General features: G+C 34.6%; 1 protein-coding gene across 2 annotated transcripts in view; it reads left to right on the top strand.

Annotated features, from left to right (window-relative positions):
• The window catches only part of HOMER1 (homer scaffold protein 1), an 84,045-nt gene that overhangs the window by 28,129 nt on the left and 35,085 nt on the right, over window positions 1-20,831 (top strand). For both annotated transcript variants that reach the window (XM_036308944.1, XM_036308943.1), the window contains exons 2-5: window positions 3,074-3,230; window positions 8,097-8,228; window positions 11,941-12,033; window positions 17,375-17,514. In XM_036308944.1, the coding sequence (XP_036164837.1) occupies window positions 3,074-3,230; window positions 8,097-8,228; window positions 11,941-12,033; window positions 17,375-17,514 (522 nt within the window). The remainder of the gene's footprint in view (window positions 1-3,073; window positions 3,231-8,096; window positions 8,229-11,940; window positions 12,034-17,374; window positions 17,515-20,831) is intronic.

Genomic DNA, 20,831 nt, shown 5'->3' with positions numbered 1-20,831 from the left:
GCCAACCAAAAATGTCTCCAGATGTTTTGAAATGTCCCTTGAGGAACACATCACCCCTCCTTGAGAACCATTGCCCATGTCTAATCTGTTACTTAACCTTATTGATTCTACTTTCTAAGTTTACCTTGAATCCTTCCTCATATCTTCATCCCACTCCTACCTCCTATTTTTTGTATGGTTTTGACTAGCCTGCTTTTCTCTGATGTTCTTTCTTCCCAATCCACCCTCTTCAGTGATGCCAAATTTATCTTTCTAAAAGGCAAAGCTGTTCTGTATTTACATCTTTCAGTAGCCTCCAGCCAGGACCCTTGTGAGCTGGCTTCTCTTTATATTTAGCCTTATTTTTCAAAGTCACTCACAATCACTGCAGTTCTTGCTACACAGGCCAGTGTGCTGAGCCTTCTTCCCACTGTGCCATGCTTGGTTTCAGACACTGCTTAGGCATCAATTTCTCCATGGCAGCCCGGAGTCACTTTAAGAGAATATCATGGGAAAGAACATTTTATTTCTAAACATATCTATCTTCCCTCGCCAAATTGAATTTTTTAAGGGTGGGGACCATCTCTCAGTTTTTTGCTTGTAGTAGATAGTCAATGAAAGTTTGCATCATTTATTAGTATGCCCTAAGTGATATAGTAACATCCTCATTACTTATAGGAATTCTGTTCCCTGTCAAATTATTATTATATTTTTAGTTTTTATCATTTAAATTGGTAGGCTTTTGGCTACAGAAATCTTGTACTATAACATTCTTTAAGAAATCAGCCATTCAGAGAGAATTGAAGAAAGCAATATATTTCATTGATTTCAAATGTCATTTGCTTGTAAAATAGTAGTTTACTCTAAAGATTTTTATTTAGAAGAGAATTAAACTGTGTGGATTAATTGTGCAGATTAATTAAATTGAGTGAATTAATGTGATGTGGGAATTTTTTTTACTGGACTCAAAACATTGCATTTGCATTGAATAAGAATTTGTTGAGTGCAAAAGCAATATCATTGTGTTAACAACTACTTTAGTTTTTTAGAAAATACACTTTTTAGAACACATTTCTATAATTACCAGCTTGCACTATTTAGAAATTTACCCCGGTTAAATAAAAAAAAAATTTTTTTAATCAAGTTGGTAAAAACTAGAGTGTTCCATTCTCTTCCTTACATGCCTTAATACAGACAGTTTTGTGTGAGTAGATTTTGTGAATTGGAATTAGTCACACTCAGTCCGGCCAAGTACATTTATACTGGGGACTTTAATTAAAAGGCAAAAAATGAAAACTAGAGGCTGCAGTGCTTTGGGAAGATAACTCAAGTGTAGCACAGCCTTACTGAAAGTTAAGGATGGGGAAAGGGAATGAATAAGACCTCCCAATTCAGAAGAATTCTTTATTCTGTCACAGTGCAAGATTGTTAAAGTTTATTTGTTGAAGAAATCCATATATGATGGCAGTTAAGCCAGAAATGATGACTTTCTGTCACTTTTTAGGGAGTGGCATAAAATATATCACTTCCTTTCAAAAGAGATATTCTAAATAAGAAAAGTTGTTATAGAGGTTTCCAGAAACAAAACTGGGAAGAGCCAGGTGACCTACAGGGAAGTCCCTCCTTTCACACCTGCTCTCCAAGGACAGAAGGAGATCGTAGGGGACACGTGACACACTGCCCTTTATTTATCTGAAGATCCGTTTTGTCAAGGACCCAGATTTGTCCTGCTTGTCTTCTAATTTCTTTTTTCCACACTCTCCTTTCCTTAAAACTTTTAACTTTAACTTTAACTATTAAAAAATACCAGTTAAACTTCTCTTTAGGACCTTAATCTGCTTTAGGAAAGAAAGGTGTTGTGTTATTGGGGGGGGGGGGGGGGGGGGAGAAATGTCTCATAGCTGCTGTTTTCAAAAGAAATTTTACTCCAAACTTGAAAATTTTTGCATTATAATGCTTCTATTATATACAGACAATCTCAGATTGTAAAAAAATCTGTAATCGTCAGATTTTGAATATATTTTTAAATATTTTAATAGTTTTGGTTCTTGAAGTTATAATTTTTAAAATCTCTTGTACATCTTTAAGGCACTACTTGATCTAATTAAAAGATACTGTTGTGGTGAGCCACTTAGTTTTTTATATACTTTTCAATATAGAGATTATACTGATGTAAACTTTCTCAGTAAGTTATTTACCTATTACCAGAATAATGTAGTTTTAAATGGGTAACAACCTTTAACCTAGTGAGGGTCAAGTAGAAGATGTATATTTTAACAAGGCATAGTCAGTTCTCATTATTCACAATAGTTATGTTCTTACAAAGGCTCCACAAACACTGAAGTTGTGAATTTTGACCCATTGCTCCTAGGGGGATTATAGGGTCCCTGTGAGCCTCTGTCGTAACATTTTCATCAACTCATCAATACCTAAGTTTGTTTTATGTGTTTCTGTTTAACGATACTTTATTTAATATATAGTTTTGATTCATTACCATTGAACTCAAGGCCATTAGCACTGTAACTCATGCCTGAGCAAAGCTTATCTAACATATGTTTACTCCATAAGGCACATCACAGCCTCTTGCCCCAGGAACAGATAGCACTTCAGCACTATGCTTGGGGGGCCATTTTAAACAGGGAATGCACCAACAGGAAGCACAGAAATGCAAAATACCCGGTGCTAAATAGATCACACAAAAAGGACACTTGATTACGGTATGAGAGCTGAAACAGCAGGGCTGAGTGTTGCCTTGATCAGCGTCAGATGGAAACATGCTTTTCCAAGGACGCACATTTTTCCACTGCAGAAGACCAAGAAAGGACCTTAGGCATTGCTTTTGGGGTTACAAATACATTTTGTTGAGTAGGCAAATTCGCAAATACAGAATCTTCAATAATGAGGATTGACTGTCATTGTTTTAAAGAAGCTTCTGATTGAATACTTAGAATATTCAAATTTGAAAGTTTCTCTTGTTTTCAGGATGTGGGGAGTTTTTGGTTAAGTGGGGTCATCCTCATAGTTTTCATGTTTTATTGTCCAGTGGAATAAAAACGGCTAGTTTCAGAGTGTCATTTTATTTTCTCCCCCACAGGGAACAACCCATCTTCAGCACTCGTGCTCATGTCTTCCAGATTGACCCAAACACAAAGAAGAACTGGGTACCCACCAGCAAGCACGCAGTTACTGTGTCTTATTTCTATGACAGCACAAGAAATGTCTATAGGATAATCAGTTTAGATGGCTCAAAGGTGAGTTACATTTATTTTAAATAATCTTGCTATTTTGCTTTATACAGTATAGCATCTCAGTTTTAGAGGAATTTTATCTTTATTAAAATATTGAGAGATTTTAAAACTTTAAAAAACAAAATTGATCATTTTTAAAAAATACTTTTTTTTTTTATTGATTTCAGAGAGGAAGGGAGAGGGAGAGAGAGATAGAAACATCAGTGATGAGAGAGAATCATTGATCGGCTGTCTCCTGCATGCCCCACACTGGGGATTGAATCTGAAACCTGTGCATGTGCCCTGACCAGGAATCAAACCTTGACCTCCTGATTCATAGGTTGATGCTCAACCACTGAGACACGTTGGCTGGGCCAACATTGGTCATTTTTAAGGTAGCGACATTTTTGTCCACTAAATTATTTGGATTAATCACCTTATATACTAAATTACATGTCAAAATATTCTACAAATCTGAGGTCAGTTTTATTTGGGAAATATTCATTGATTATCTGTTATATGTCAGGCATTTTGCTAGGGGCTACAAATATAGTGTTGAATAGGGTGGATGCAATTTCTACTCTTATAGATTAGTATGCTGTTCAAAATCCCTAAATCATATGAAGTCTGCCAGTATCAATATTAAAGTTTATTCTGAGCATCCCTCATTCAGAAAGAAGCATGTGGACAGTTCCTACATTTTTATTTTTAGGAGAGGCAGATAGTCTAATATTTAAGAGCATAGACTACCTGATTTCACGTCTCAACTGTACCATCTACTAAGATTTTGACTTTGGGCAAATTACCTCTCTGAGCTTCATTGTTCTCACCTCAGTGCTTGAAACTGTAAGGATTAAATGAGTTAATATCTGCAAAAACACTTAGATCAGTGCCTGATGGATACCACTTTTTCATCAGTGAATCTTGAACAACACATGAAGATAAAGAAATGCCAAGCATCCTATTCTGGATGTAAAGTGTGTAGAATGAGGGCTCCGTTCTTTTTCTTCAGCGTTCATGAAGCCACGAGGCCTTTCTATTCTCAGAAATTTTAGCAATTTAGTTTAGGGGTTAAGGACACAGACTATATAGCCAAGACTGTCTGGTTTGAATTTTTGCTCTACTACTTATAAGCCATTTGGCCTAGAGCAAGATATTTAATGTCTTAGTGCCTCAGTTTTCTCATCTGTGAAAAAGAATTAGTAAGTTGTCTACGTCATCATACCGTGGGATTGTGAAGATGAAATACATTTAGGCAAAAGCCCTTCACGGGTGTATAGTGATCCCTATACAAACACAACTCTTACTGTTATCATTATTAATATTATTAGGCTATTAATTATGTAGTACTTAGTGGTTTGGGGGAATAAAAGGAAAATCTAATTTAATGCTCAAACTTCAGTCTTTTCTGTGTGCTCATTTCTTGTCTCATTAACTAGATTATAGTACCCAGGGGCTATTTGTACTTCGGTTCACAAGTGACTAACTTGTATTTATTTGAATAATTGATCCTATTTTCATTTTCATTTGGAGGATTTAAAGGACTTGGGAAATTGAAATAGTTAATTTCTGTGAAGGTTTTTTTAAATTTAATTTTATTGTTTAAGGTATTACAAATAGTAGTACATATGTTTCCTTTTTTTTTCCCCACTGACCTCCCCCCGGCCTCCCCTATCCCCCAGCATTTGCCCTTGTCCCCCTCTCCCCTGCGCCCCCAGTGTCTTGCGTCTGTTGGTTGTTCTTAGATGCATGCATACAAGTCTGAAAGTGTTTTTTTTTTGTAAATGAAGAACAATTTTGTCATATTTTATAAGTATTTAGTGAAATTAACAGATATTAATTATTATTAATTTAGACTCTAGAATGTTAATTTATTTCTTTTCCCTGATTCGAATCTTTAGTTCTCTATAATGTGTGTTTCTCTCTTGGCCCAAACCACAGATAAAATGTCATTTTATTAGACAGGAGAGTTAAATGGTATAAAAAATGAAGTTAAAATGAGGTAGTCTCATGTACTATGTGATTAAGTAATCCTCGTGTGTCTTCCTTCTGCAGCAATATGAACTATTGCTTCTGGCATTTTTATTTTTGAGTATACTTTGCAGCTTGTAATTTTTAGGCTCTTAAATAACTCTTATGAAGAAGTGTTTGTTTCGTTTCTTTTAAGAAAATCTACCCTCTGTAGCAATTACATTTTTCTATCACATTTTCTACTTTCTAGTTACCTTTCTAAGCTGATGCTGTTAACCACTGCAGTTCCCTGCAGGAGTTGTCGGGGGGTTTTTGTTTGTTTTTTATAAGCACTACTGGTTTATTTGATGCAGCTAAATGAGTGTTTTTCTTACCACCCTCACTTCTGTTTCTGCACAGCGTGATCAGTTGAGAAGGCCTTAGGTGCCCTGACTAGAAAATGTGCTTGTACTGTGCATATACAGTTTGCAGAGGCATCAGCGTGGCCAGGGGCCAGGATCAGGGACTACATGATCTGTAAGAACACAGCATTTCTAATTCTTCTCCTTGAAAGGACAAGAACTTTGGGATTGAGAGACATGTTTATTTTATAGAGCTAATTTTTTTTCTTTTAAATGGATTCATTGTAGCATTCTATTCAAGGAAGTCTAATACAATATATTTGTAAGGAAATGTTCAGAATGAGGATTAAAACGAAACTCTTAAACTGAAAAGTAGAAAAAAGTTCATTTGAAATAGTTAAAACTGAAGGTCAGTACCAACAGCACATGGGTGGGTTTCCTCAGCTGCCTGTAACCCCTATCGCCATCTCACTTTCTGAGTTAATTAGGGTAACATGTTAAATGCCCTTCTCTTCTTGAAAACGCAAATGTGCCTTCCTCAGGGAATACTCCAGGACCAGGGGATCTAAAGTAGTGCCTGACAGTCCTGGCTGTCTAGCCTTTCAGTCTCTATCATATCCTGGTCTTATGGTCTTCATAAGCACTCACCATTCACGGAAAATTGGTCAGCTATTTATTTACGTGGTCATTGACTGATGCTTTTTGCTCTAAAATGTGATCCACAATCATATTGCCTCTTGTTGTATCTCAAGTTTATAGAATTGTGCTTGACATTAATAGGTACTCAATAAAATAGTTGAATAACCAAATGATTCCTTAGCAAATTAATTCAGTAGTTCCCCCTTATCCACAGAAAATACTTCCAAGACTGTGAGTGGATGCCTGAAAGTGCAGATAGAACTGAATTTTTTCCTGTACAAACATACTTTTTCTTTGGTATATTCAAATTGCCAGTGTCACTACTCTTGTGCTTTGGGGCCATTATTAAGTGAAATAAAGGTCACTTGAACACAGTGTGACATTCAACAGTCAGCCTGATAACCTAGACAGGTACTAAGTGACTATGGGCAGGTAGCGTATGTAGTGTGGCTAATGCTGGACAAAGGCATGACTCAGGAGGCATGATTCAAAGGCAAGACAAGACAGTGAGAGATTTCATCATACTACTCAGAGCAGCATGCAACTTAAACTTATGAATTGTTTATTTCTGGGAATTTTCCATATAATATTTCAGACTTCTGTTGTTCACAGGTAACTGAAACTGGATATAGGGGGACTACTGTATATTCTTTTCCATTCAGTCTTTCCATTTGATGACAATCTCGCAAATGAGTGCAGTTATTAGCCACATTTTACAGGATCTAAAATGACATGCTAGGAAAAGCAGCTTTTGAATTGAAGAGTAAGGAGGTATATGAGCATATAAATTTTGTAAGAGGTAAACAAAAAGCTTAATCAAGGACAGGGGCTCCATATAACAACAGGTAACACATTTACTGTCTGTAAGAGAAAGCAAGGGACCACTCTCTCTTCTACTGTCTTCTTTAGCAGGCAGGTGTCATACATTCATTATTGTAACTTCACTAGTACCTGCTTAGCTCAAATATTTGCATTATACAGTTGTTCACATGGTAAACATTTAGCTTTGTTCTAAAAATGCTTGATTTTTATTCCATATTTAATAATTTTCCAGAAAACCACTTATGAATGTGATCACATGTGCATTTTTATTATTATTGAATCACTTTGTAATCTCAATTTTTGGAGGGCATTAAACTTAAAATGGGTTCTATACTTTTACAGTACTGACAGAGGAAATGAATTTAAGTTAATATGTTATAATTTTAGTGATCACCAAAGTTAATATTAAAAACATACTAAAATACTAGTTTTCTAAGAAACTATGTGTTAAACAGAAATGATAGTGATTCTCAAGATCATGAATTTATACCACTTTATCAGAAAAGAAATAAAGTATGTATTTAGGGGTTTGTTTTTCCCTTGAGTAAAGGAAAAATACTAAATGATTGAAAGTCTTTTCTTTATCATGATATATTTCAGGTAAGTCAGGTTTTGGAAAAGTGTTGATTATGCATTTTAGAAAATTCGTGTACAAATAGAAAATTTGTCCTATTGATGTATTCATTTTTGAAAGATTTTTTGGAGAGTGGGAGCTAACTATTTTAAAGAAATAACTATTAAAACTTACTTGTTTTTAGTGACTATCACCAAAATTAATAGATGTTAAATAAAATTAATAGATATTGACCCTAAATGTTCAAAGGGAAGAAATTAATTACATTAAAAGCTCTTTAAAATTTTTTGCATCATAAGAAAACTTATTTTGACTATAAGGTATTGAAATTTTTGATAGATTGCCATTATATTTATAGTTCTAGTAGTTACCTTATTTCCACTCTGTCACTTGCAATAATATAAACTATTTTTATAACTATACTGTATATTTAATGTTCTGGCTAATTAAGAATCCTAAGTTTTTATGTAATGAAATAACCCTGTGTTTAAATGTCTGTTTGCTAATTTTGGGCAGGTTACTCATATTTGTTTTATTTTTCAGGCAATAATTAATAGCACCATCACCCCAAACATGACATTTACGAAAACATCTCAGAAGTTTGGCCAGTGGGCCGATAGCCGGGCAAACACTGTTTATGGACTGGGATTCTCTTCTGAGCATCATCTTTCAAAAGTAAGTTAATTCATCAGATCTCAGTGGAAATCTTCGTCTTCAGGTCAGATATCTTAAATATATAGTAGCAAATGGAGAGTGTATAATATATAGGAGAAATTTGTTTAATATTCTCAGAATGTTGTAATTTTAAAGCAGGAAGAGATCATTGGATTCTGTTGTCAATTGGAAAATTCATTGCACACATTAAAAATAGTCACCGCTGATTGAGAAGGCTTTGCATAGTTAACTGTGTGTATGATAGGAAATAAAACATGTGAATTACCACTTCAGAATGGATTTTGCTCATGACTTTACATCCTTAGTTGGAGATGGTCTGCAAGATAGGTAGACACCAAGCTCTTATGAATTGTGAAAACTCAAGTTGATAATGGTATATATTTCAACTTTCTGACGTGACAGCAGACACAGATAAATCACTATGTTTAGGGAAAGCTGTGCATTGTCTGGGTCAGAATTACTCTGAGCTCTCTGATGCAATACAGAGACCCCATAGATACTATGAGGAGTTCTTGGGAAATACTAACCAAGTCAGGTACTGTGGCCAGAAAAGCCAATATAATACAGACCATCACCAGGAAGCAAAACAGTTGTCCTGCCTATAAGCCAAGTCAAGCAGTGTTCACACCTTGAGTCTGTGGCTGTCGCATGGAAAGAGTGTGTAAGGAAAAGAGGAAACAATCTCCCTAAGATGATGAAGAAAATGAGTATTACTCACTTTTGCTCTTCAAATTTTACGCTCACCAGACCCAAAGATTTATGCTGAAAACTTCTCTGAAGCATTCAGTTGGAAGGACAACCCTACATTTGAAACATTTTACATGTGTTTTAGTATACACAGGATCTCATGGCTTGAGACTTCAAATAGTTGGGGTCATTCAGATTCTTTTTAAAAGTCCTACACTTTTTGTGAATATTTATTGACTTGAGGTTACTATTAGATAGTTCAGTGGATGTCACATGGAAAGAGTATGTAAGGAATAAGTATGAAATAAGCTACTTTGTTTCCTTTTGTTTTAGTTGTAAACATTCCTTAACACTTGTTTTCAAATGTTATCTTTTTCATAAATTGCAGTTTGAAGCTCAATTTTTAGACTATTTTAACTTTTGCCTTGGTGATTATAAGTCATTCTTTATAGGATAATTAAAACAACCAAGCTACCTGCTTTGATTTCTCTTACACCCATCTAATTCTCTAAATACATTACTTGAACTGTAGTAGAGGTATGAGTTTTAGATTCAAAGTATTTCAACATAACAGGGACATAGGTATCTGGTTGAGCATTGTCCCTCCATAAATAATTCCCTTAGGAAATTATACGTTTATTCTAATACTTTTGCCATTACTCAGAACCTTAGAACTTTTCTTTTGGAACCATCCATTACAGACTAGAGCAAGAATAAAATAAAACTATAATTATATTCCACTTGCTGAATTTTTGGTTAGCACAGGAACTAAAATGTGGCTTAGTATCTTCACTAAACTTGCATGAAATGATTTTTGAGCTTAAGTAATTTTGATCATATATTAAGTTTTTCATTGTGTCTTTCAGGTTAGTGGAAAAGTACCTAATGTAATAAAGGAATAGTTTATTAAATTCTGTTCAATTATACTGTCTCCTCTCATTTGATCTTCTTTTCTGGGAATGGCTTTTATATTTCAAGAATTTTATTTTCCTTTCTTAAAATTAGCATATATTTTTGACCAACCTTACCAGTAGTGAATTCTAGTATTTTGCATGTGGGTTGACTATCAGGAAACAACCTATTAGCTCTCAGAGCCAAGTCCAGGTTTTTATTCACTAGATTTGGCTCCAAGAGTTTACAGTTAATCTGGAACAAAGCATTCTGAAGAGACTAACCTTGAAGTCTAATGTGGATGCTTTATAGACTGTAAAGGACCCAACGGAGTGTATAATATTTTATATAAATGAAGCAAACATGTAAATATTCTGACTTGTTTTATCATTAAAATATATAAATGAGTGCAAGGGGTTGGAGAAGCCCCTAAAGGCAATTGTAGACAGAGGCCTCTCAAAGTAAGGGCGAGTGGCAGTATTAGAACAGGGTGGTTCGTTAAGGTTGATGTATGAGAAAAGTTACAGCTATGCTTGTAGTGCGTCCTGCATTGTATTTTGTTATCATGGAAACTTAAATCTTTAAAAATTAGCAATAGCATAGATCTTTGTGAAGTTGAGAAGGGTTTTAAATATTAACTACTGTGGAATGCTAAATGAGTGTAAGAAAAGCTTTCTGTACTACAGATTACATAAAGAGAAATTAATTATGGTTAATTAATTCCACCAACATGAATAAGACCTTTCAAGCTTTGTATTCAGTTTTTTTTTCTTTTCTGTAAGGAGATGTTCTGTTTAATTAGCACAGAAACTAAAGTATAGTATAGAGATTCACTTCCCAGATCTACAAGTTGTAGGAGGAGGTGAAAGATTTAAAGCAAGAAGGAAAAGTTGCAATGACAACTCTAATTTTGATCCTCCTCTATTTCCCAAAGGCACATCAGAGTATCATGAGCCTTTCCTACCAAAGCTTTCCTTCCCAAGACAGAAATGAAATCAGGGTTGGCTTATGGGGTTTGAGGAGAGAACGATCATTTCATATTTTTATAACTAACTTTAACCAGGTGGTTTCAGTTGCATAGAGATTTTTAGGGTTTATTTTGTTTGTTTGTTTTTTTAGTCCTCACAGGATATGCTTTTTATTTATGAGAGAGAGAGAGAGAGAGAGAGAGAGAGAGAGAGAGAGAGAGAGAGAGAGAGAGAGAGATTGGTTGTCTCCTATACGCACCTGACAGGGAATTGAACCAGCAACCTAGGTATGTGCTCTGATTGGGAATCGAACCTGAAACCTTTTGTTGTACGGGACGATGCTCCAACCAGGCCACCCGGCCAGGAAAAAGAGATTTTAGATTTTTAAATTTGGTTATTTTGTAATCATAACTTACTCTCCCTGAGAATAGTGGTAAACTAGTATCTGCTTCCAATACATAGATAAGGTAGTATTTGTGGCTGTGACGTTTATAGATTTCTGTGAGTTCCTAAGAATTAGCATTTTATGTACAGTAATTTTTTAAATTGTTACCAATCTGAAAGACCTTTGTGGAGACATATTATTCCTTCTGCTGCTGTACATTGGCTGTTTAGGAGTCTTTAGAAATGAAGTTTTATTAATGCCAGTTAGTGGTAATAGTAAATGTTGCTGTTTGTATTGTTGAAAATAAAATACCTTCATAATATAAGAGTTTATATTATAGTAAAAGTTAAGAGCATGCTCCAGATACTGAGATGTTTAGGAGTTGATACTTAAGAGATTCCCTTTTTTCCATGATAAACAAACATGGTATGCCCATCTTTACTGATTCCTCTCCCAATGTGTAACCACCGCCCGCCCCCCCATCTTAGTAAAGTATATATGAAAAACCAAGGAAGGACATAGGTAAGCTAGCTGACACCAGATTCTAACTTAGTTATGTTATGATGTTTTTGAATGAGGTTTGTCAATGTACTTTGCAGTATACATATGTTTGGTATTTGGTTTCTTTTTTTGTCATTTTCATATTATACTTATAATTGATTTGAGGGGTAGGTTGCATGCATAAGAGTCAGTTATAGAAAAGATAAAAGAAAATTAAGGTAAAAGTGAGCATTGCAACTTATTTTTATTTGGTTAATGTATATAGTCTTTATACATTCAGTTTGCAGAAAAGTTTCAGGAATTTAAAGAAGCTGCTCGACTAGCAAAGGAGAAATCACAAGAAAAGATGGAACTTACCAGTACACCTTCACAGGTGGGTATTTAATTTCCATTCTTATTTATGAGCCTTGTTCATTTTAGATGATATCCTTTATGCCAGAGTCAAACTTAAGAACATAATGGCAAAATTAAGATAATTTTCAAAGTGAACACAGAAATGTACCCTTTAGTTCATCTGTACTAGTCAAGAAAGAAAGGTGTTTATCCTATATGCCAGTGTCTACAAGAATCTGGGGGTGGGGAGGGATTAGCTTAGCAATTGTAACGCAGATTTTTAAAAATGTGGCTACAACTTAAAAAATCATCGTACATATAGAGCATAGACCGACCTATTGTTTGTGTTCTGTGCTAGTCACTGAGGTGCGGCTACTAGAGGAGACACAGACAGGGGAGGCTCAGGAAAACAGGAGTAGAGTTCAGTTTTGTGCTTTTTCTCTTTAGCAATTATTTTTGAAGTTTCCTTGGGAGTTTTATGAAGATCAGATGTACAGATGTTTCTCTGGAATGATGTCATTAGTAGCAGACTTACATAAAACTTCCTTGAGGAAGTAGATAGAAATTGCCTTGGAATTTAGTGACTAGCCAAACGATTGGGACATTTTAGAAAACTTTCACTATTCACTTCCTTCCCCAACCCGGCACCAAACTTGATTTGGCAAACCCTACTGGTGTAAAGAGTTTTGGGTGTGTATTTTTTTTTTTTAAAGGAAAGGAAAGCTCTCTTAAGTATGCTTAAAGTACATGTTTCCTCACAGACTAAAGGTTTACTCTGGATTGAAGCTTCATTATACCATCTCTGTACTAACAGTGGCCAGGAATAACATGAATGATAATTTTGAAATTTCCTTTGAATCTATCTTCCCTGAGTGCTCTGATGGTATAGTGATACTTTTAAGCTTAAAAGCCTATTTAAAATTTAGTACCAGGACGTGCTGGGAGCGTCAGTTACTCGTGTGAATGATTGTAGTGTAAGAGCATACTCAGATGATTCCAGTGAAACTATAATGATTACATTTTGCCTTTGTACCTAGTTTCTGTTTCTCCAATCATAACTTGCTTTTGTTTAATTGGCCATGAACTACTACAGGTTGCTAAGATACCTGCTCCTCTTTGGTGGAAGGAGTGTCTTTAAGCCTTTACATTCACTGAAGGGATATATCCAAGACATACCATAAGCTCATCAGTATTTGAGAGCCAAAATATATTGACACCAATTAATCTTTTCAAAATATTTGAAGTTTGATTGTTAATTGAAGCCAGAGAAATAGTGGGGGGGAAAAAAGAAAAGAAAAAGTATTTCTTTTCACTTCTCTTTTCTCCCCTTTTTGTGACAGTCCATTACAGGTGTCATTAATATTTGTTTTAGTTTGCAGTGTTTGAACGCTGGCTACTCCGATCCTGTTCAGCTAGAGAACAGAGCTTGGTTCTCAGTGGTTTAACCCAACCTGCTAAATTAACGCTCTGCCTGGAGAATAGAATATGGCTCATGAATTTAGCGAAAGGATCAGAAGGTTATATGGGATAATTAATAATAATAAACACTTAGGCATAGCTTTTGTTTTTGTTTGAGGAGGGATAAACAAGTGGTTAAGAGTATGGGTGTTCAAGTCTGATGGGCTTAGTCATAAATCCTTTTTCTGTCACTCTGTGATATTGCTAAAATTGCTTATGTATCTGTAACACGAGTATTTCATTACTTGCTTTATAGGATGATCGGAAGGAACAAGTATGATAATGGCAACGTTAATATAACAGACTAGAGGCCCAGTGCATGAATTCATGTATGGGTGGGGTCTGGCTGGCCCCCCCTGATTGGGGCCAGGCCGGCTAGGGGGAGGGCCCACGGGTGGTTGGCCAGCCGGCCCTGCCCCCTGGTCAAACTCTGGGTTGAACTCCCAGTCGAACTCCTGGTTGAGGGGACAATTTGCATATTAGCCTTTTATTATATAGGATGACATTAAGACAGTGTCATACGATCATGGCAATCGAGACTGTTTTTGAATCTGGTTTTCTGATTTAAGCAAGTTACTATTTTAAAAAAATCTATAAAATGGGAATAAGAACAGTTATCTTCTTATAGGGTTTTGTGAGAATTGAATGAGGATTACAAAATGCTTGGCATATAGTAAATGCTTAATGTTAACAGCTGTTGTTGGTGATGTGGTTGCTATGGTGAAGATAATGATGTAAAGCCTCGACATAGGATCTGGCACATAACAGTTATTTAGAAAAACACAAATTCCTTAATTGAATAAAGCCTGCATCAGAATCCCCTGGAAGAGTTGTTAAAACACAAGTTGCTGGTTCCCACCCGAAGAAGTCTGATTTGGTGAGGCTGAGATGGGGCGCAGGAATGTGCATTTCTAACAAGTTTCCAGAGATGCTGATGCTGTCAGTCTGGGGACCACACTATGAGAAGCAGTGCCATGGACAAACCATCCCACCTCTCTGAAAGCAGTCTGGCATTTAGAGCAAAGTTATCCACTTCCCCATTCTTAGACTCCCGAGTGCGATCATGTCAGATAATCTTTTTTTTAAATGATTCCTTATTGTTGAAAGTATTACCAATAATCTTAATGTTTTCTTGATCAAGGTTGCATCTTTAGGAATAGGTTGAATTACATGTTGTTAGTTTCTTTCATATCACTCTTTAAATAATAGACATTAATTTAGAACATTTTCCTCTATGGAAGATCTTATGTTCTTATGTTTCCATGGAAATCTTATAAACAGTTAATTTTATATCAAATCAAGAGTTATGATTGGTTCTACTCCTGAAATTTTTTATATGGTTCACAGTAAAAATACTGTATTCCAGTTAACTTGTTAGGTATTTTTCTCAGAATATGCATTAAAGATAAAAGGTTTATATACTCAGATATCAAAATTTTTCTTCAGTGGAGTCTAGAAAAACAATTTAGCTGTCATTTGTCTAAGACTTTTAAATTGAGTCAGGAAGGAGAAAGAGAAGAATAGAAGGAAGGGATCATAGATGGAGCATTATGCAGAAGGTACTGTTGTGAGGGGAGAGGATGGAAACAAATTAGCCACTCTGAGACAGGAAGGAAGAATAAAAATGGATTCAGATACAGATAAGAGGGAGATTGAGGAAGCCTATGCCAATTTATTTCTAGTTTCTCTGTGAAAGAAGAATTCAGTCATTCACTGAGAGGAAGGACAACTAAAAAGAGAGAAGGCTTGAGCAGAGGTTTGGAACAGCTGTTAGGTAAAGAAAAAAAGAAGAGTCAAAGGGAGTAGGTAAAGATTACTCGGCACTTCAAGAGCATAATTAAAGTCAGAGTTCAAAATTATCTTCACGGCACCAATCAGCATATTTAACAGTATATTTTCTCTTATAGCTCTCGGTAGCTTGGGCACATGAGAATAGGGAATGATGGTTCATTTTATATGAAATTTAAATTGACAACATAGATGTTATAAAAGGTAAAGGAAACCCGAAAATTGGGATGATGCTAGTGAGAGTGTAATTAACATGATTGGCTTTCTGATGTATGGAGAGAAATAAAACCAAAGATTGTTAGTCTTGAGGTTGAAGAGCAGGTGGAAAGTGGGTTCGGTTGAGAGGACAGGAGGGGATACAGCACAAGCTCTCTCTGGTTGGAATCAAAACTAGTAATTGATGAGTTAATCTAAAAAGTCAGTGAATGTGAAGAATTTTTAAAAGATTCTTTAAAATTTATAAATTAAAATTCAATATTATTATGTTTATTTACTCACCCATATTTTGATTAGAGTTGAAGCCTTTTCTTTGAATATGAATTGATTGGAATTCCAAGTTGTCTTTCTTACATAAATTATACCAATAATTAATTGCCTGCAATTTTCTGGATATTTTTTTTCTCAAAATAGAGCTAACCCTTGGCACTTGCAAAGAAATCTGAATGTGCTATTAATAGATTTTTCTGTCATTTTTATGATATTGCCCATAATTGACCTGGAAGGAGCCACTTTGGATAGTGTTCCCATTATTCCCTTAGCATGATTTGACTTTGTTGTAAACAATTTTATGTTGCACATTATCTTATAAACTTTATCCATGCATTGACTGTTAGTGGAAACAAAGAGGATTCAGGAGAAAGATTTAATGAGTGAAATTAAAGGTTGAAATAGAGGTTCCATTAATATTTAAAAAATAATTAAGTGATAATGTGGAATCAAGAGAGTCATCTTTTGATCTTTGATAGCTTATATAATTTATAGCATTGTGGTACTATTAGCTAAATTATATTTAAGTGTGAAATAAAATGCATTCGGTGGTGTAAAACCATAAGCCCCCTCAAAAAAAAAGTCTCACCACATCAATATTTTCCATATTTCTTCCCAGCACTTCATGTGCAAGATTTTTCATGTAAAGTATATAATTATCATAATGTAGGCTATCTCCTTATATTCTTCTATGTTTTTTCCTAATTAGAAGCATTTCCCTGTATTACACATATTCTCCTTGATTTTATTTTAGGAAATCTTGTATTCTAAGTTGACAAATTGTGACCATACCTAACCAGTTCCCTAGTGATATTTTCATTTTCTTCCCTAACAATAGCCTAATATTTCAGGTGTGAAGTTCTATTTCCCAGCAGTCACAAGGGGTCCACCAAGCTGCTCTTTCGGTATCTCATGCTAGAACCTCACCTGGTTAACAGTTTATCAAATGACCCCCTCATTCTGATTTCTGATATCAAATTTGGGTAATTTGATCATGGCAGATGCAAGAATAAGTGTCAGCTTGAGCTTCATCTTAAATTCCATTTATTTTCCTAAGGGATGCGTTAAATTTACCTTGATAGACAGATCAATTAAAAGTAGATATAAGAGGAAATTTTGTGAAGAAAAATAATTCCATTTTGAGTAGGAGTCAAGAAAGGCTGAAATATACTGACATCATTATGTATGTTATAGAGGTATTTCTGACTGTTTTTCTAAATAATTCCAAGAATTGAAAAGTAGGGTCGATAAAAAAAGTTAAAACTTCTTGAAGATTTCTCTCTCCACTTTTCTGTCATACCCTCCCAAATAAAACCTCACATCTTCTTGCATTTTTGTGCCCTCTTCTCTTTCTTCTCAAGCAATTCGTTGAATATCTTTTATTCTAACTAGTTGCTTATGTAAGCCCCAAAGTGTTTCAGTTCTTTGCAGCTATATTCTAAATTGTGTTAGGGTTTCAGATAGTTTTATTGTGAGCTGCTTGCTTTAAAAAATTATTTCCCCTTCAAATTTCATTTTTAAGTCTGATTTAAATTTTAATTGAAATATAGTTCATAAGAAAGCATACATCAGAGTCAGTTTTAACTTTAAGATGATCTTGTGTCTTTTAGTAGAAGTATAACACTTTTTTTTATCCCTTTGTTTTTAAGGAATCGGCAGGCGGGGATCTTCAGTCTCCTTTAACACCAGAAAGTATCAATGGGACAGACGACGAAAGAACACCTGATGTCACCCAGAACTCAGAGTCAAGGGCTGAACCAACTCAGAATGCATTGCCATTTTCACATAGGTACAAATTCAATTCAACCATCATGATTCAGTAAAATATGTAAACATGGAAAGTTATTTGGGTTTTGGATGAATCTTGCAAAGTTATAACCCTGAGTGAAAATTCCAGGTCAGATGTTTTTAACTGTTTCTGTTAACCTCAGAAAGATTTTAATAATTTATAGTTGCCTGGATGGGCAGGAATGAATATTTCCTTTATCTGTATATAAAAAAGGGCTACTGCACTAATAACAGTACAAATCATTTTTCAGTGAGACAGCATATGTATTACTGTAAGTCTCTTCTTATTTTCTAACACAGTTGCTGAAAGGCTCCCTGTGTTAATCTGGTTTCCATTTTCATGTATGTTCTTGAGGGATATAATTTTTAAAAAATAATTTCCTACTCTGAACTTAAGCTTACCATAGTCTTAGAGGTGATCTCACGGTATGATTTCACAGAAGGAAGCAAGTTACTGGGATAACGTCTAGAATAAACCTGTTAATGTGAGAATTATTTTTGCACACCAACTAACAGAAAATAAATCTTCACATGCTTCTGAATTTTAAAAAAGAATTTGATATACTTTAAGCAGGTACAGTTTATCCTACATGTGTTCCAAATCAGTCACATTAATTATGGGCCGCATTGTGGGATTTTGGGAATGTAAGGAGGTCTATGAAACTGCATTATTGCAAATGTAAACAAATACCTATCAGTCGATGTCTTAAAGTTCATTTTTACGCTTCTTTGGCAATTTTTGACTGGGTAGTTTTCATTGAAATTAAGAAAACAATTTTTCTTTGTTGTGCATCTCTTTTTGGACCAATTTTAAAAAAATCAAATTCTTTAGCATATTCAGAAGAATTGTGAAGTGAGATATTCCTAACTCTTTTTTATGAGAGCCTTTAATTTTGACTGAACTTGTTGGATGTTAGGGGCATAGGATTGAACATATTGCAGTGGTTCTCAGCCTTCTGGACCTTGAAATACAGTTCCTCATGTTGTGACCCAATCATAAAATTATTTTCGTTGCTACTTCATAACTGTAATGTTGCTATTGTTATGAATCGTAATATAAATATCTGATATGCAGGATGGTCTTAGGCGACCCCTGTGAAAGGGTCGTTCGACCGCCAAAGGGGTCGCAACCCACAGGTTGAGAACCGCTGTATTAGAGACTAGCATTGAGGGACTTCATGGTCAGGCTCAGGAAGAAGAAATTAGGTAAGGTTTTTTTTTAAAATGAATGAATGGATAGAAACTATTTGACAGTGAGACTATTCTAATTTATTTCCAAAAAATGCTAATTTGCACAAACAGACATATCTTGGAATTATCATGGAGATCATGCTTTACTATTCAGATTAAGCATGTTCTCTTTTCTATAGCTGTAAAAACGACTGAACACATGAAAAATTTTAGTTCTGATCTGAAGACTGTGATTTGTAAAACATTCAGGTTTTTAAAATATGCAATTACAATTAAAGATCAATGTGATTAGTATGCAATTTTAAAAAATATGTTGAGGGAGGAAAATGTCCTTTCCTATTAAATTATATTTAATATATCCATTTAATAAATAGACTTCACTACACTGAGTATAATTATAAACTTCATTTCTTTGCAACAATCAAGTCATGTGCATTGAGTAGTGTAGCATTTAGAAATAGAATTTCTTTATTTAATATCTGTAAATGCTATTTCTAGTTTACTTTATGCACCCAAAGTTTTCTGAATGTTTATTGTTTTGCTAATCCTTGGTATTTGGAGTTTCTAACTGGGATTGGTAATCAGGTGATTAGCCCTGGAGATATTTGAGTTCTGAAAGTGAAACTTAACAGGTCAATTTAAGCTTTTAATTGTGTTAAAAGCATTACATAATCTTATAGTTTTCTTATTATTGTAAAAACATTTTAGCTATAGGATTTTAGACTTATTCTCTGACCTTGTTTTGACTTTTACCATCGACAAAAGATGATGTATATTGTAGTTAATGTTAGAATCCCAAAATATCAGTTAGGAGAGACCTCAGAGATTATATAATCTAGGATTTTTCAAACTGTGGTAATTTAAAATTAATTTAGGTTATTCATGGCATTCTGAAAAATGAAATATAATAAAGCCAAATAGGAAACATCAGAGTAAAGCTCACATTAAGAGTAGAAACTTTAGCCCAGCTGGAGTGGCTTTGTTGGTTGAGCGATATCCAGTGCGCCAAAGGGCTGCCAGTTCGATTCCGGTTGGAACATGCGCATGGGTTGCAGTTCAATTCCCTATTGGTGCTCATGCAGAGGACGATCAATCGATGTCTCTCTCTGTCTCTCTCTTTCCCCCCTCCCTTCTCTCCCCTCTCCTCTTCCTCTCTCTAAGCCTGTCCTCGGGTGAGGATTTAAAAAAAAAAGAGTAGAAATTTTGTTTCAGTAATGTACATATTTATATGTGTGCTGATTAACTGTTCCTATTTTCCTGTGTAGAGAAAAGATCACTGGAAGATAATTAAAATCTGTTTTAAGGCTTATTTAGACCATTTTGTCTTTCTTCCTTAGTACATTAAAAGTTTTCCTTTTATTTTTTAATTATAGTTGACATTCAATATTATATTAGTTTCAGGTGTACAACATAATGATTAGACATTTATATAACTAAGTGATTTCCCCATAACTCCAGTACCCATCTGACACCATATATAGTTATTAAAATATTATTGACTATATTCCCTACTCAGTACGTACTTATTTTAACAGGAAACATGAATAGCAAAAAAATATTTTGCCAACATTTTTCTGTTCTGGTTGATACTATTTTACTAATAAATAGGGAGCATAATGCTAAAATCTCTATTGTTTGTTTTTGTTTTTAAAGGAAGGATATAGGGAACAGGGATCTAGTCAGTCAAGTTAAGAGTTGATTATAGTAATAGCTACTTAGCTAGCCAATTTCTGCTCTTGTTAGAATTCAGAATTGATGCCTTAATCTCATTAATTCATGAGTTAACATATCAAAAGAAGACCCTGATTTTCATTTGGTCCTGAACATTTTAGTAATGTAATTATAGTTTGTTCTTTACAAACTCTGTTAGCTTTGTGTATTTTCAAAAAAATACCACTTAGCTTAAAGATATAAGCAAAAATTTTTGTTACTCTTTAAATCTATACAAAGTTTCAAAATTATATGAAAGAGAGAATACTGTTATGAACTCCCATGAACACATACATCACCTAGTCTTAACAGTTATGAAAAAATGGTCATTCTTGTTTCATTTCTATCCCTACAGACTCTTCCACTTCTGAGATTATTTTTAAGGCAAATCTCAGACATATAATTTCATCCACAAAT

The sequence above is a fragment of the Myotis myotis genome, unplaced genomic scaffold, assembly GCF_014108235.1.
Source record: "Myotis myotis isolate mMyoMyo1 unplaced genomic scaffold, mMyoMyo1.p scaffold_m19_p_5, whole genome shotgun sequence".
Classification (NCBI taxonomy): domain Eukaryota; kingdom Metazoa; phylum Chordata; class Mammalia; order Chiroptera; family Vespertilionidae; genus Myotis; species Myotis myotis.
Note: the sequence above shows the minus strand (reverse complement) of the source record. Positions and strands in the feature narration are given on the sequence as shown.